At 42.6% G+C, this 17506-nt stretch overlaps 1 protein-coding gene and 1 long non-coding RNA gene across 2 annotated transcripts; one reads left to right on the top strand and one right to left on the bottom strand.

Annotated features, from left to right (window-relative positions):
• The first annotated feature begins 5545 nt into the window (after positions 1-5545).
• Positions 5546-15245, top strand: LOC111868362 (putative fatty acyl-CoA reductase CG5065). The gene is made up of 6 exons (XM_023858944.2): positions 5546-5746; positions 6762-6871; positions 7117-7315; positions 8560-8799; positions 10990-11247; positions 14406-15245. The coding sequence occupies exons 1-6, from the start codon at positions 5694-5696 to the stop codon at positions 14566-14568; spliced, it is 1023 nt and encodes a 340-aa protein (XP_023714712.1). The 5' UTR covers positions 5546-5693; the 3' UTR covers positions 14569-15245.
• On the bottom strand, positions 13042-14399 carry LOC117282622. Its single transcript, XR_004513435.1, has 2 exons — positions 14069-14399; positions 13042-13133 (listed from the first exon to the last, which is right to left on the bottom strand). It is a non-coding gene; the product is annotated as an uncharacterized LOC117282622 (long non-coding RNA).
• Positions 15246-17506: the final 2261 nt, after the last annotated feature.

The following is a 17506-nucleotide window of genomic DNA, read 5'->3' as shown; positions in this document are numbered from 1 at the left end:
TTGGGTCGTTACCAAAGTTTCGGAGGAAATGTTGCCTCCTTCTTCAGAGAAGAAGAGTAGTCTGAGGGTCGAAAAAGTGGAGCGGATATAAGGAGAGGGAAGAAGAGACTGGGGCCCTCAGCTCAGAACCCCTTCTCCTCCTGCTTCTCTGAAGTCCCACAAGAATAATATTCAAGAAAATGTAAGTTCCTCGAAATGAGAAGAGGGAAAATTGAAATGCCAGACAGGCCGTGGATGTGTTTTTCATTACTACAAATCGCCACCGGGTTAAGAATGTCGGAGCTGTATTTCCACTTCCCCATACGCCCTCATGACGTGGTTATTAATAAAAATATGAGACCAGTTTCATTTTCACCCGTATTCGAGTGTAGATACTGAGGAAAACTAAGTTCAATGCGATTTCAATCCGTTACTTCCTTCTGCAGGAATAAGTTTTTGGTGCAGTATGTTTCTTGAGCATTTGATGCATATTCAAGTGTCACAGTTGTTCCCTAATGTTATGGAAACCAAAGGCTCATCACCGTATTGACAAAAGTATACCATCTGTCCTTGACCTGAAGCCCATGCGTGTAGTTCACATCTCCAAGGCGTACTTTACGGCTCTCCGTTGCGGATGACTCTTAGCTCCTTCTTCCTCAGACGTTCCCACTTGCTAGGGGCCGCCTGACAACAAAGCCTCTGCATCTGTCTGTCTCTTCCTGAATTCCCATGTGACATATTTCCTAATCTGTTGCTCCCATCGAGATCCCGGTCTTCCTCGGTGGCGTTTTCCTTTCAGTTCCATGCTCATATTTTTTGTTTTGGATTTGTTTCTCCATTCGTTCTGAAAATGTGTCCATACCGTCTTATTATGTATTAATTCGTCTTCCGATGTATTTGTCACAAAATTACCTTCAATTATGTCATTTATTTTCTGTCTCCTCTGTTTTTCCTCTAAAAGTAAAGACGGTACAGGCCAAGTTGTCCCTGTGTTTAATGAATTAAGCACCACTTCATGAAAATGAAAACGTGTGGGGAGTGCAGGTACGGCTCCACGCATTCATGACCTCGGCACTAGATGTAGGTGATTGATCAGCTTCACGCCTCGGCCGCCTTACTTCCGGGGAAGGAGCCTCCGGTACCCATCGGACAGGAGGCTGGGTGGACCTCAGAGCCGGTCTGGACACTATGGAGTAGAAATAGCTCGTCGCTATACCGACTGGTCTGTGACGTCATGTGCTTAATTAAAACAACGCACCATCAAGACATATGACCGAGTGGAGGTATAGCTCCGCATGTTCATAACTCGTCACAAGCTGAAGGTGTGTGGTTAGCTTCATGTCCCTGTTGCTTTACCTCCGGAGCAAGAGCCAGCAGCAGTCATTCGATGGGAGGCTGGGTGAGCACCAGAGGCGTTGGTTAACAGTGGAGCTTTACCTTCACTCCTCCATACGTCTTCATTACATAGTGCTTACTTAATTAAGCACAGGGGAAACTTTACCTTTTACTATATGTTCACGTTTAGGGGTTCGTGACTTATAAGACGGCTTTTGGATAGGATGGCTGCATTTATTGACACCTTACAGGACTACAGGCAATACGACTACAGGCAATATAGCTCTACCACTATTCTACGTACTTTGCAGTTCACCGTTACACGCGCACGAGGGTTCTGAGCCTTCACTAATCTTATCCTGGCAACGGATTTGTCACAGTCTCACTGTAGCCTCAAATCACACATTTAGTCTTATTTGTAGCCCTTAATTACTTTCTGGGCCGGGGTAGCGTAGTCGCTATGACGACGGGCTACGGGCTGGACGACTGAGGGGTCAGAGTTCGAGTCCCGGTAGTCAAGAATTTTCTGTTCTCCAGATCGTCCAAACCGGCTCTGGGGTCCACCCAACTTTCTATCCTATGGGTACTGGGGGCTCTTTCACCCGGGGATAAAGCGGCCGGGGCGTGAAGCGTACCACTCACCTCCACCTAGTGCCGATGTCAAGAAAATATGGATCTATACATTCAGTCCCCCGTACGCCTTAATGGCGTAGTTCTTAATTCGTTGAGCACAGGGACAATTTTACCTTTACCTTTTTTTAATTAATTTCTTGCCCTTATTCTGCAACTGCCACTCCCGAAGACTCGACTCCCTTCAATTTCTTTGCTCCCAAGTTCTTGTTCTGACCGGCTGGCGTCTCGCAGCTCGACCCTTCACTTTGCCTCTACTCTTCTCTACTGCTACTACTTCTGTTCTCTTCTCTGACTGTTTCCTTTTATAACCCCTCTGCACGGACCACGCAGAAAACAGACTGTATTGTTGGGGAGGCGGGGTTACTGGTCCGTTGCCTAGCAATGGACGTCCTCTTATCGCATGCGTACTCTTCGCGGGGATATGTTTACTGAGCCGTTGCCTAGCAATGGTTATAAACGTCACAATACGTTAATATGGAGACATGCAGGGGAATAACCATGTTTGAGCCTCCTTTTACAGAAGAGACACGGAAACAAGGCTATACAGATGATCCTGCTCATGATCCGTGTCAGGTTATGTCTGGGCCGGATGACCTTATTTTGTGCAATCGGACAGAATACTTTCACTGGCGTGTGTGCGTTTCGAAATAACGGTATGGTCACCTTTTAAGTTCACGGCGTTATGATGTCGACACTGGATGCAATTCACAGAGTTTCAAAACGCAGTTTGTTTCTCCTGCCCACTCCATGTTTGTTTATTACATACTGGATAAAGCACAGATGTCCTTCTTCCGGGGTTTTCATAAACTGAACTACACGGAAAAGAATTTATAATTTCTCACATGAAACNAAGCACAGATGTCCTTCTTCCGGGGTTTTCATAAACTGAACTACACTTCTCACATGAAATATATTCATAATACATATACCAGGGGTGGATAAAGACCGGCTCGGGAGTCACAAACGGCCCTGCAGAACTTTCATGACGGTACATGGCTGCATACATATCAAGACTGCAGTAGAATGTGTTACAAACATGAGCTGTCTGTGTCTAATTAGATTATAAATACGTACAATTTAATTATTTCTAAGGTTAAAAGACACCAAAACTCCAAAACCCGGTGGTAATTATGTGCAGAGCCCACTTTAACAGTGTTGAGTTCTGAATTTTTCTCACACAGTTTATTTATGTTTTTTCTTATGATTTTTGCAGTACACAGAGGTTTCCCTAAAGAGCATTAACTGGTTGGTCTTAGTAATGAAAGAATAATATGTTTTCTGTGAGGCAGGAATTTAAGTTTAGTTATTGTTGGTTAAGGAAATGACTGCATTTGTAACAGTACTGAATATTAAAATCCATATGAAGATAGTCGGTAGGACTCCTTGGATGGGGGATCAGACCATCGCAGGGCCTATGCCTTCAGTTCAGCAGTTTCTTCTTGATAGTACAGTCCGATTGGAGCCTTGGTCTGCTCTAGTAACTTAATTTACGTAACAATCATCATGTTGTTTATGGTTCAAATGGTGGACCGTGTTTATCTCCTCCTACATGTAACAATTGAGTGACGTTCGGATATGATGTGGGTTTTCATTTAACCATAATTACTGCAACTGTGTGCCGATCGACTATCGCCAGGCACGTCTATGCAGTTTGTACACTGTAAGCTCGAGGAAATTGGTAACAGAAGTTACACTTTTTCAATTGTAATTTAAACTAGGTTAACATTACAGTAAAAACAAAATAAAAAAAACAAACTCCATGGTTTTAGTCTACAAGCGAACTATACCGACCAAGCGGCGAAGCTAGTGCCAACTTTAGCGGATAGAAGGTGTCACGTGGTCAGCGCAACGAATTCCCACGGCCGTTAATTTCGGTTTTCTAGACCGGAGCCGTCATTTCCTTGAAATAGCTCCTCAATTATCTTCAAGAGGCTGAGTGGACTCCCCTTATTGTTCTCTTTATATCATTATCATCATTTTTTGTTGTGTTTTGTTGTTCTGGTTTGGCTGTTTGTTGCCGACTGGTATTTCTCGGTTAGTGACATGATTTGGCTCCGTGTTGTCGAATGTTATGTCGCAGTAACCGAGAAATACCAGTCGACAACAGGAAGCCAAACCAGAACAACGAAAGACACAAAACAAAATGACTCTAATGATATACAAAAACAATAGGCGTCAATATCAATTTTAATATATATTTTACTGTATGAGTATGAGGGGTGAGCCATAAAACTGGCCCTCGCACTGCGACCTTCAATGGTCTATTGTGCTTCCCCTTTGGATTAACCCCTTATTAATCCTACACTTCGAATGAAATGTAGGACTTTGATTACGGGGGCGTCATAAAAGTCGTCACTTGGTTCCATGAAGAACTGACCCAGGTGGTGATATCTTACGTAAGCTATAGCCTCACAATCCCATAAGATGTGTGTGACTGATTCGTCTTCTTGTAGGCACCTCTCACAAACTGGGTCCTCTGTCAGTCCCAGTTTGGAAAGGTGTCCTTTTAGGTGGCAGTGTCCTGTAAGTAATCCTACCACCCATCTGAGTTGATCTCTGTTTAATTTTAATGGGGTCCTGATATTAATCCTTTTGCCTGTTTGAGTCCAGTTATGGAATCCCAGTANGAGGGTCGTGATATAAATCCTTTTGCATGTTTGAGTCCAGTTGTGGATTCCCAGTGGTTTTTGTGATTTCTGTTAGTCCAGTCTCTGATCACTTTCTTGGCAACTCCAACTGAGATGCCGCAAGATGGTTCAGGTCCTATGAACGGTTGTTCAATCCTGTGCTTGCCAGCTGATCTGCGGTTTCATTCGCTGCAATACCCTCATGGCCTGGCACCCATATCAGCTGAACTCTCTTATGTCTGGCCAGTTGTATGAGGGATTGGTGGCAGTCCCAAACCAACTTTGAAGTGATTTGGTGTGTACCAAGTGCTTTAATTGCAGCTTGACTGTCTGATAGAATATAAATGTTCCTATTTCTATAGTTCCTATCTAAATTCTCAACTGCGCATGCCTTAATGGTATACACTTTTGCCTGGAATACTGTTGTGTACTGACCGAAGCTGAAGGTATGCTTCAGCCTTGTTCCAGCACAATATACCCCAGCTCCAGTGCCTTTTATTTTACTGTAATAATAACCAGTCTTAAACTGCAATTGAAACAATGTCAGTTCTGATTATTTAAGATTCTCACAGCAGTAGTTATGAAAATATCTATCTTCTGGGGTATAATACCATGTAATCCGTTGAAAGTTAACGGACGTTTCGGGGGAACATATCACCTCCATCTTCAGAATCGAAGAATAAGCCAAAGCACTGTTTGCTACCTGCTTCACGCTGGTTTCTTACGTGGATTATTCTTCAACTCTGAAGATGGGTTTACATGTTCTTCCGAAACGCCGTTAATCTTCAACGAACTATATCCCGGAAAATATAACTCTTCGGTGAAAATTCTGTTACCAGTTTCCTCGAGAGCTTACGGAATGTAGAAGCACATGTCGTACTAAACTTATTGTCAAGAAGCATATAATTGTAGTGTTAATGGTTAAATGAGGACCACATAACACAGCGTCACTGAACTGTTGCTTAGAGAAGGATGGTAACACGGAAACATATATAAGACACTTGCAGTATAGCTGTGTGCTGCCAGGCCTTCGTGCACCTGTCCACCGCCTTCTGCCACTGTGACCAGGACGTGCTGGAAGAGAGGATATACGAGTCGCCACTGGACCCCCACGACGTCATGAGGTGCGTTCAGTGGATGGACGAGACTATGCTCAGCATGATAACTGAGAGGTAAGGAGTGAGGCGCCTTAACACACAGCTACTGTCTCCCCAAACAGCATTAACCGGTTGGTCTTTGTAGCGGAGACGTAGTGTTTCCTGTCAGGTACGGACTGAATTCGTATGTCATGTAGAAGAAATTCAGCCTATAAGAGTGAAAAAATTGCATAGTGCAGTATTATCAGTCTCTCAGTCAGTCAAGTGACAAACTCAGTGGACCAGAGCCCTTCTTCACAGGATAACAGTTGTTCAACTAGTCAAGAAATTCTTCGTCTTCTGCAGATTCTGAATGTTCATTACCATATTCACAAAAGGCTGCGAAACGACCTTATCCTGAGTCAGATGAATCCAGTCCACATCCTCCCTTTAGGTGTTTTAAAAATTAATTTTAATATTATCCCTCTCTGCATCAAAATTTCCTATACCTTAACGTTCTCTGACGAAAACTTCGTACATCATCTCTCCAATGAGTGCTACATGCCCAACCAATGTCATTCTTTTGATCTGGTCACTCTTATAATGTTTGGTGCAGTGTGCATATTATGAAGTTCCTCGTTATATCATTTTCTCAATCCTGATTTTACTTCCTCCCTCGTAGTTCTAAATATTCCCCTCAGCCCCCTGTTCTCAAAACGCCCTCTGTCTGTGTTTCTGCCTTGATATGAGAGACAAAGTTTCATGCCCATACAAAACTGCAAGCAAAATTTTAGTTCTCTACATTCTGATCTTCACGTTTTTAGATAGGAAACAGGAAGACATGAGAGAAGAATTGAATGGTAGTAACTATTCCCTGAATTTAATCTGCTTTTTGATTTCCTCTTGTATGCAGTTTTAACTTGGTATCGTTACTGGAGCAATTAAATAGTTAAGTAACTGATTTATTAATGAATGAATTAATTAATTAATAGTTAAATTAGTAATTAGTTACTTGATTGGTCAGTTGATGTGTGGGTACACCACACAGGACGTCCTTAGGGCGTATCATGACCGGATGAGTGCCCCCGAGTAACTGTGTTTCCTTTTTCAGGTTGATTGCTCCTCACCCGAATACCTACACTTACACGAAACGGCTGGCGGAATGTCTCGTCGGCAACCACTGCCCTGATTTGCCTGTCGTCATAGCAAGGCCTGCTATTGGTACGTTTCTGTAGAATAAACTCGTCGGTTGTAGCTGGGACACACAGGAGTCTCCACAGACAAAAATTTTATGCAGTTTTCATCTCTAAACTTCGTGCTACTTGCCCTACTCATCTTATTATCCTTGATATGATCATCACAAGAATAGTTTGCGAAGAATGCAAATTGTGTGTAGTCTACAAACACTGTAACTGAATTAGAGGTGACGGTGATGGCCAGATTCACGCTATGTTTTCTGGTTGCAGTGACCCCGACATTTAAAGAGCCCATGCCCGGCTGGGTGGACAGCCTGAATGGCCCCATAGGACTACTGGTGGGGGGAGGCAAGGGTGTGATACGGTCCATGCATTGCAAGGGAGAGTATCAGGCCGAGGTGGTGCCTGTGGACATGGCCATCAGTGGCCTGATCGCCATTGCCTGGAGGACAGGAACTTCTGAAAACAGGTAACACCGCAGAGCGTTAGATATTTCTAGTGGAAATCCCGTCGAAAATTCAGAAGAAAAATCTGATATCTCTCATCTCCAGCCACGGTTTCCACTGACAGGCCTCGCGATGGGCCATTTCCTGAGAGAAGAGAGAGTCCTTGGAGACAAGGGAGCACAAAGGCCGGTAGGTGGGGCCTGGCAAACCAGACATCCGTCCCACTCTCTAGATTTTTGGTAAAAATAAGAATAAAGAAAGCAAGGAAACATACCTGACTAACTGCATAGGCCGTGGCATAGCTCAAGCGGTTAGTCTCTGGCTTTCCACCGCGGCGGCCCGGCTTCGATCCCGGGTCTGGTCAAATGGGATTTGTGGTGGACAAAGTGGCGCTGGGGCGGGTTTTCTCCGAATACTTCGCTTTCCCCTGCCAATCTTCATTCCACCAATTGCTCAACAATCACCCTCACCTATCATTTGGGACTGGTACAATAGACCAGATGTGGCTGCAGTACTAGGGACTTAGTCCCACCCCACTAGCAATACAAAAAAAACTAACTGCATGGAGATGATCTTCCAGCAGCCCAGCAGTTGCTCAGCTACTCAAGAAATTCCCAACATTTTATAGAAATCGAATGTTCATTGCCATGTTCACAAGGGCCACTGGTCCCTAGCGCGATCCAGACGAATCTCTCCACCTTATCCTGTTTCTCTGAAATCCATTTAATATTATCCTCCCGTCTACGTCTAGGCCTTCCTAATGGTATTCTTCCTTCAATTTTTCCTCTATTTGCACTCCTCTTCTGTCCCGTACGTGCTATGTGCCCTGTGCATTTCATCCTCATAGGCTGTTCCAAACGATATCCATCAAATACCAATAATAAAAATTAAAAGCCTTTGAAAATTAATTTTCTATCCTGAATACTCCGAGGCTTTTATTAAAAATAATATTAAATGCGTTAAAATGAGATTTTAAGCAAGTTTTCGTCTGCCCCCTTAAAAGAAACTGGCTCTCCTCTGGAAAACTGACCCTTCTTAAAATATGTCTTCGTTGAAAACCGGCCAGCCTGGAAAACTGACTCCCATAAAACTGGCTCCCTAAAAAAAATAATTACTCCTGGAAAACTGGCTCCTGAAAAAAATAACTACCCCTGGAACACTGGCTCCCCTCTGGAAAACTGACCCTTCTTAAAATCTGTCTTCGCTGAAAACCGACTCCCCTGAGAACACTCTGAGAGCCGCGAAGTTACTGAGGCTCGTGTTGCAGGCCGGACGAGGTCCCGGTGTACAACATCACGTCCTCGTCCGTGAAGCGCATCACGTTCAAGGATATGCTGGACAAGGGGCGCGCAGTGGTGCACGACAACCCCTTCGAGATGATGCTGTGGTACCCTGACGGCAACATCCGCAGCAGCAAGCTCGTCCACAACATCTACGTCATCTTCCTGCACTTCCTGCCCGCCTACTTCATAGATCTGCTGCTACTGCTCTGCAGACAGAAGCGCTTGTGAGTGCCCCCGTCTTAGGAATCGTTTTATTTAGATACGATCCAGGACTTCGGAATACATATGTACCAACATACAGAATTGCGTTCACTTAATTAAAGCACAATAATAACAAAGTCCTTATGGCGGATGGTTAAGGGTTGAGCTGCCAGGGTTGGATTCCCTGCTGGGACAAGAGATTCTTTTGTACTCCACAGTGTCCAGACTTGCTCTGGGGTCCGCCGAGCATCCTATCCAATGGGTACTGAGGGTAAGGCGGCCGGGGAGTGAACCTAACCACTCACCTCCATCTAGTACCGAGGTCAAGAAAGTGGAGCCATACCTCCACTTCCCCATATGTCTTCATAGCGTAGTGCTTAATTAATTCAGCACAAAGGCAACTTTACCCTTTTTACAATAAATGTGCAAATAGTATCGGTACAAACATATTTAAGGTATCCAAGATGGCCGCGAGTGAGTGTGACCGCGAGCGTCTCGTATGGCGCTAATGAACATCGGCCGTAAGAACGCAGACTCGACTCGGAGCACTGAGGATTCTCGAACTCCGGACGTCTGAGGCGCAATATCGGATGTCACTTTCGAGGTATAAATGCAGTAATGTCGTAAGTCCGGGGTTACGTAAGCTACAACATTGTAAATTGGCAGGGGTCTGTATAGACGAATCAACGAAAGAATCGACATAGATTTGCCTAGCAGCTCCTCCTTCAACATGCCAGCCACACCCACAACATCTACAGGCCTTGAGGTGGGGCTGCAGGCCGATTCTATCTCCCCTTACTCGTGTCGATTCGTGCGCTGACTTGACTTTAGTTTCTATTCTGACTTGAATCAAGTTCATTCCCTTCACACAAAAATTGTTCTAAGATTGGTTTTAGTATCATCTTATCTATGCTTACATCTTCCAACTGATCTTCTAACTTCAGGGTTTTCAACAAAATTCCTGTATTCATTTCTCATGTTCATTCTTTTCTACAAAAATGTTTAATAAAATCAATATCTTTATTCAGTTGTTTCAAAATTTTGTGGAGAAATTGTATGTTGATGAGCATCATAGATTTTGCTCTTAAACTGAAATTGCTAGTGACAAAGGTGGCTCGGTTTCAATCCCAGATCAGTTAATTTTGGATTTGTTGTGGAGAAAGTGGAATTGGGGCAGGTTATTTCGCGCTATGCAGTTTCCCCTGCCAATTATTGTTCCACCAAAATGGTCTATTTTATCATCTCTCATTCGATATTGGTACAATTGGTCGTTCAAAGCGGCAAGAATATATAAAAAACGTAAAATGATGATTGAATCATGGGGGATGAGGTACGAGAAAAGCATATAACATTTTGGTCAAGAAATCTTGAAAGAATAGAGAATTGCCAACCACACATATAAACAGAAGAGCAATATAGTGCGGTCGCATTTTATGCGAATTTTAAATAGCGCGATATAAAAAAATATTAATAAAATCTCACTTTATTCGCAAAGTTTGAAATAATGCGAATCCCCACCCCCTAAAAAATCAACAAGAATCACGTATGCTTTTCAAAACTTGTCTCCAATCATGCGAGGTCTTCAGGATCGCGTCCTAGAATATAATTATAATTATTTTAGTAGAATAATATATGATGTATTTAATTTATATATTATATTTTTTAAAAAACTAGTATACAAATATAATATGTTTGGTGGAATATATATGATGAATTCATTTTATAACAATGAACTGTATGATCAACATTTGTTTTTTTTTATGTGAATATCTCATCTTGAATTTTATTGAAGTTTTAATGTTTAAATATTAGAGAATAACTTTACTACGACGTAAACAATTTTTGTTATAAATTATACATAGATTTTATTAGAGAATTGCTTGATTGTATTGGCAAGATAATTTGACACAACTCTGTATTTAGGCTCCGGCCTCAAATGGATGTGATGGAACAAGAAATTGACATATGGAATGCATTGTTGTACAGTAGTCTTGTTGCACTGAATATTTAAAATTTTGACGATGATGACTATCTGATTATGTATGTATATTCACATATTATATTGTATTGCTGACTTGTTCTATATCTGAGGCAGACGCCTCCATGGATTTTGTAGAACTGCAAATAAATGAATGAATAGAATGCGACCGCGCTGTGCTTATAAAGTTCTAGAAATAGTCTGTTGACTTTGAATGTTGTTGCATGTTCGTCAGTATGGTACGCCTGCAGTACAAGATTCAAGATGGCCTCGAAGTTCTGCAGTACTTCACCACCAGAAAATGGAACTTCAGAAGCGCCAAATTCTGTGCTCTGCGGAAAGAGCTGAACCCCGTGGACCGCGAGATATTTTTCACGGACTTTGAGGCTGTGGATGATGACGAATATATGGTGCACACGGTGCTTGGTGCGAGGCAGTACTGCCTCAAGGAGCCCCTCAGTTCTCTGCCTCGCTGTAGACGAAACCTCAAAATGTATGTAACACTGAAGGCTTTCAAGCCTGAAGTCAGTCTAAGCCATATACATAAATTCAGTTCCTACCTCACAGAAATCGTAGTGCAAAACCGATCTCTTAACGCTGTTTAGGGGCATAATGTTTGTTTATTGTGAGAATCACGCCAAACTTATAAATGCTCTGTGTGGGAAAAATGCAGAGTTGTTTTAATGTTAAAGCAGGTGGTACATATAGTTACCGCTGTGTTATAGAGGGAAAATAATATTAGCATCTCGATGGGTGAAAGAAGAAGCTAATACAAAATTTTGATTCTGAAATTCAGAGGGAATTCTATTGAGTGCTTGGTTCCGTTCAGTATAGAATCTGTTATACAGGTATTTTGTCTGCTGTCTAAAAATATAACGTGACCTCTGACCCTAGGGGAGAGAGTCTGAGGGAAACATCTGGAACGAAGAGAGATGAAGTGATAGGAGGATGCAGAGAACTTAATAATGAGGAACTTCATAATTTGCATGCGTCACCAAAAACGACTATGATGACGGAATGAAAGATGTGATAAGCAGGTCATGTAGCATGTATGGGACTGAAAGGAGAAAACCCTGAATGAAGGGGTCGACAAGTAAAACATGGGCATAGATGGAAGGATAATTTTAAAATGGCTATTTAAAATATAAAATGATAGGAAGTGGATTGGATTCTTCTGGCACAGCGGCGGACACTTGCGTACACGGCATTGAGCCTCTGGGTTTCATGAAGTGACGATAATGACTGGACTAGCTTAGCAACTATTAGTTTCTGAAGAATGGCTATGCTTCTTGGAGCGAGTTAATTTCAAGATAAAATGAGTAGGAAATTTAGTCTCAGAGAGCAGAAAGTATTCGAATGTATTCTTGTGTCGTGCCGTGTGTAACAGACTGAATTGAACTGAAGGAGGGTTCGGAGACGAGATTTTGCTCACACAGCTTTCCTCCATTTTCTCCAGACACTCTCTGTCATTATCTGCCTTATAAATTTTCTTTCTCTTGGCATATTGCCTGTACTGTATTAGCAAAGATGCGCCCATGCCTTTCGCTTCTTAGAAACGGCATTGCCCATTCTGCTTCGGGACGTGGTTGTTTTCCTTCCTGATTTTTTTTTATTGCTAGTGGGGTGGGACTAAGTCCCTTGTACTGCGGCCACTTCTGGCCTATTGTACCAGCCCCAGATGATAGGTGAGAGTGATTGTGGAGCAATTGGTGGAATGAAGATTGGCAGGGGAAACCGAAGTACTCCGAGAAAACCTGCCCCAGCGCCACTTTGTCCACCACGAATCCCACTTGACCAGACCGGGGATCGAACCCGGGCCGCCGCGGTGGGTTCCTTCCTGATACCACAACATATTGTGCAGTATACTCAAACAGTAAAATCTGAGGGCGGAATAGCACTCAATTTAATAAATTAAACTTATCTCGTGTAATTAAACAAAAGCACTCGAGAATGAGCATTCAAATCGCAACATTTGTACATTTCTCTAATAGCTGTGGGTACCGTACATATTGGTAAGATTACAGAGTCAATTTCATGATGTCTTCTATGTTCTCTAATACAGCAGCGGAAGGAGGCACGAAACACGTGGGAAAGTTACAAAGCCACAGTCGCATGTACAAATTAAACCCAGGTTTCGCGTACTTGAGCGACGGCTGCTGGCCGGAAGTTGGCATGCTTCCGGAAGGTTCTAAGACAGACTATGTAGATCAAGTCTTACCATGGTTTTCTTCAGTCCTAGAGTAAATGCTGAGTTGATATCCAAAGTCAGCCTTTCACTGCATTCTTCTTGTGTAGGCCTCACAAGGTCAATTACCTCCCCTGACAGTGCAGGGCTTTCCTATCGCTTTCCCTTCCTCACTTCCTCACGCCTTACCTGCTCTTCAACATAAAGTAACTATGATTGCTCTTATTCTAAGTACATAGCACTCTATATAGTAACTAAAAGTGATGTATTTTAGCGTCATATTGTGTACAGAATATTTTATTCAACCTTACAATGTATGTGCAATTCTTGGGCAACTATACAGTTGCATATATGCACACAGTGGTCTGAAATATATAACCAGCACACATAAAGCGAACACGAAAAAATACGCATATGTGATATATAATTGCAATGCGCGACAAGAGACTGCACGCACCCACCGAGAACCTGGTTCTACAGCGCTCATCAAGGCAAACGATCATTACACCGAACTCGGGACTACACGCCTAAATAAAACAAATATAAAATAATAAAAATTGCAATACTAACACTAATAATAATTACCCAAAATTGGTATGATTTTGGATAGTTCGAATTATCGTATCTGTTTTAACTTCTTTTTTCTTCTACCCTGAAGACGGAGACGATACTTTCCTCCAAAACGTCAGTTAAAACAATATCTATGCGGCGCCATATCCCAGAAGACTGCTTTTTTCACAGTCACCGTGTTGAAAAACTCGAATCTTGCATACTGTTTTAACTTAATTATAAAAAACGAATATTAAGGCAAATTTGCAGATTTTAAAATTTGAAAAAAATTGAAAGACGTTTGTATTGTATTTATCAGTATATCAAAAAGGAGTCTACTTTACTGGCATAAAAGTGTTCAACAATCTGCCACAAAGTATTAAAAACTTGGGCAATGATACTAACAAGTTTAAATCAGAGTTAAAGAATTATCTACATGCTCATTCCTTCTACTCTTTAGATGAATACTTCAATGTAAATTGAAAATGATGTAAAATTAAGTTATATTAATTTTTAAGCTAAAATTGCCTGTACTTATGTATGTAACCTTTTGACTTGTTCTGTATCCAAAGGTACTAACCTGCTTAGGATTTATAGAATGTAAATAAATTCAATTCGATTGCGAATAACACACACCAGTCGGAACACTTTACAGTTGTTGTTTAGGAGTATAACTAAGTTCATGTGGCACACTGTAAACAACAACACAATCTTCCCCCAACTGTAAGCACTGGCCAATAGAGGGGGAACAACAGAGAATTGAGAGTAACTGTCTAAGTACTACATGATGATGGTCAAAATACTGGCCGAAACGTTGTAATTGTGGAAACTGTATAGTTATCATTGAATTGTACACATATTGCGAGGCTAAAACTGAATAAAACTAGCTGCAATTTTGACATCACTTTGGTTCACAGTCTGTATGTCGTCGACCGCATATGCAGCGCCCTCTTCTATCTGTTCCTGGCCTGGATGGTTTTCTCTTACTCGGAGACGGCGCGCCAGCTTCTGGACGCAAGCACGGAGTACCTCAGCAAAATGCCGCTGGTGCGGAGTTTTGTTTCATTTGGCGACATGTGACGGCTGTTCATACGGTCCCATTAATGTGCCAATGGTTCTGATTTGTGTGGCTCTCAGCACTGCGTCACGTGATCATGTCCACTTTTAACATTCTTCTTGCGGTTGATGCATCTCTGACCTTCCTGACTTCTGCGCGCCTTATAATGTCCAACATGTACACCTGGGAATGGGGCCCCCGCTGGGAGCAGGTGGAATGTTGAGGTTGCCTCCGATCCACGGACGGACAGACCTGATATTTCTCAAGCATGTAAACTTTTGTCAGATTTTAGGCACTAGAAAGGCATGCTGAAATGTGACCTTGAGTTGTTTGCAATATGTTCAGTGTTATGCATTTCGTGCCCGTGTGTGTGACTCATGCACTGAGAAATGCATGAAACTGTTCGTTCTGTTTCTCTCTAATGGCTTGAGGTCTCTCAGCTCCCGACGTCGCCTCGCCTCTGCAAGGCCACAGTACTCCCTGAACTGTTGCAGCACCTTAAATCCTAGGCTCTTTATCAGGCATTATTTCTGGTTTAATGAAGTTCTATCTGTAAATGTTTAGTAATTACAGTTACTTTTATGGATTTGGTTCGTTTACACTGATCCTAAGGATAAATTCACGAACACTTATATGTTACACTTTGTATGCATAAATAGAGGACTGGTGAATAAACGGTGAAGTATTGTTTGGTGCTTCATTCTCTTCTTGGTGCTAGAGCCCCGTTCGAGCCTTTGTCTCCTCTACTGTGTGCAGATTTTCTAAATCCTTATTCAGACACGCGGTGGGACCCCTGGGGTGGTCAGGCCATCATTAGGGTTTTACATTCACGGAACAACAAAACAATGTCGCGAGCAAGCAACTGTGTACCCAACTGAATTCGAAGGCGGAATCTCAGTGCAAGACCCCATACAGTTTCGACAACGCTGTTTCTTTTTCGGCGTTTTGTTTAGAAGACAGAACCTCAAAATATGTGCAAATTGCATATACAGGGTCCGGCAGGGAGGTGTGGTTTTCAGAAAACTAGTACACAGTTATTTGTTGACGAATAGCAAATGTTAATGTTTTTAAAGAGTACATGTATAATGCCATTTAAGATGCTGTAACAAAAAATAAGAACATTTAAATTCATTATCGGAAAATAACATCATGAAAATGGCTGCCGTTATTGTCCAAACATTGTTGCAGACGAGCGGAAAGTTGTCCATAGTTCTTTGAAGCATAGCAAGTGGAATCGCTCCAATTTCTGGGGTGCAGGCATCTGAAAGGGCCTCAAGAGGGCGTGGTTTGTCGGTGTAAACCTTAGCTTTCAGGTAGCCTCATAGAAAGTAATCGCACGCCAAAAGATCTGGGGATCGAGGGGGCCACTCACCCCCCACACTTCGAAATGAGGTGCACAGGAAAATGTTCTCTCAATGAGGCCATTGATTCTCTTGAGGTATGACAAGTACCCCAATCTTGTTGAAACCAAACTGTAGTGAGGTCGATGCGACGCCTTCGCAATTCAGGCAGTAAGAACTCGTGCAACATTGTCACGTAACTTTGTGAGTTTACTGTTACAGTGCATTGCCTTCCATGAAAAAGTAAGGCCCAATTACGCCAAAGCGGGCCATTCCGCACCACACAGTGACTCGTTCGCAATGCAGGTGTCTTTGGTGGAGTTCTTGGGGATTGTTTGCCGACCAGTACCGGAAATTTTGTTTATTGACGCTTCCTGTCAAGTGAAAATGCGCCTCATCACTCATGATGAGAACAGTGTCATCCCTCAGCACTTCCAGCATTCTTTCAGCAAACATAAACCTCCGTATGAAATCGTTCTACTGCAGTTCTTGAACCACCATGATTTTGTACGGGTGATAGTGAAGGTCAAAGTGTAAAATTCGGCGAACTGACCTCTCTGACATCCGCAGAGCGTGAGCGTGCCCTACCGCTGACCGATATGGACTGCTCTCCACAGCTTGTCGAACTCTTTCGATGTTTTGCGGAGTCCTGACGGTTCGATCGCCTCCCCGAGCTGTACCCGGTCTCACAGATCCAGTTGTCCTGAAGTTCTTCACCCACTTCAATACTGTTTCGAGACGGAACGGCGCCATGTCGACCAACATTGAAGTGAGTATGAAATCTGCGTTGCGTAAGCACCACTGAACTACCCATTTGAATAAACGTCTCAAAAACAAAAGCGCGATGCCCAATCGTCCACGGTTCCATGGCTATTGAAATGGTGTCTAACAGCGAGTAACTGCCAACCATACCATGAAGACGTATAGGGGTGTGGAAGTATAGACCTACTTTTTCTTAACCTCGGCACTGGTTGGAGATGAGTGTAATAATGAAATAAATTATTTTAAAGCAATTTGCAGTAACAGTACACTCAACATTACATGCATTGCCCAGAAACATAGTTTTAGTTTTCTGAATTTGGTTACATGGTATTGCCAGAACGTACTGATGTGCACACAATTGTAAAAGTAGAAGTAAAGCTATCCTTGTGACAGGCCTTGGAGGCCCATAGGGTTGTGAGACATTGAGGGTCCCACATTATCTAGACATTCGGCTCAAAGATGGCGGTAAAGTTGTCAGCCTTACGCGCCGGCCGCGCTTTACTCCCCAGGAAAATTATTTAATTAATTCCTGGTACTCATTTCTGTTAGAGGCTGAGTAGACCTCAGGGCCATTGTGCTGCTGGAAGGATTAGTTCAATTGAAAAATATCCAGTGACCTCATCGTAACTTGAACCCGCGACCTTCGGGCTGTTAGCATAGCCCCTTAACCAACTACGCTACCGCGCATACACAATTATAATTTCTAGCCCTCAAATTTGTGTTCGGCCATGTGAGGTTACGTATTTCTCTTCTGAACACTGTATTTGAATTAATTATTTATTTATTTTCCCTTCTCATATATGTGTACAAAATAAATTTAAAGAATAGTGCTCTTTTGTTACTTCCGTTCTCGATTTCT

This window comes from Cryptotermes secundus, unplaced genomic scaffold (assembly GCF_002891405.2).
Source record: "Cryptotermes secundus unplaced genomic scaffold, Csec_1.0 scaffold2392, whole genome shotgun sequence".
Classification (NCBI taxonomy): domain Eukaryota; kingdom Metazoa; phylum Arthropoda; class Insecta; order Blattodea; family Kalotermitidae; genus Cryptotermes; species Cryptotermes secundus.
The sequence above is the reverse complement of the archived record's forward strand: the minus strand, read 5'-3'. Positions and strand labels throughout refer to the sequence as shown.

Coding starts and splice junctions, on each gene's coding strand:
- LOC111868362 (XM_023858944.2), top strand. CDS start 5,694: ATGAGGTGCGTTCAGTGGATGGACGAGACTATGCTCAGCATGATAACT. Junction 5,747..6,761: donor CTCAGCATGATAACTGAGAG/GTAAGGAGTGAG, acceptor TTCCTTTTTCAG/GTTGATTGCTCCTCACCCGA. Junction 6,872..7,116: donor CATAGCAAGGCCTGCTATTG/GTACGTTTCTGT, acceptor TTCTGGTTGCAG/TGACCCCGACATTTAAAGAG.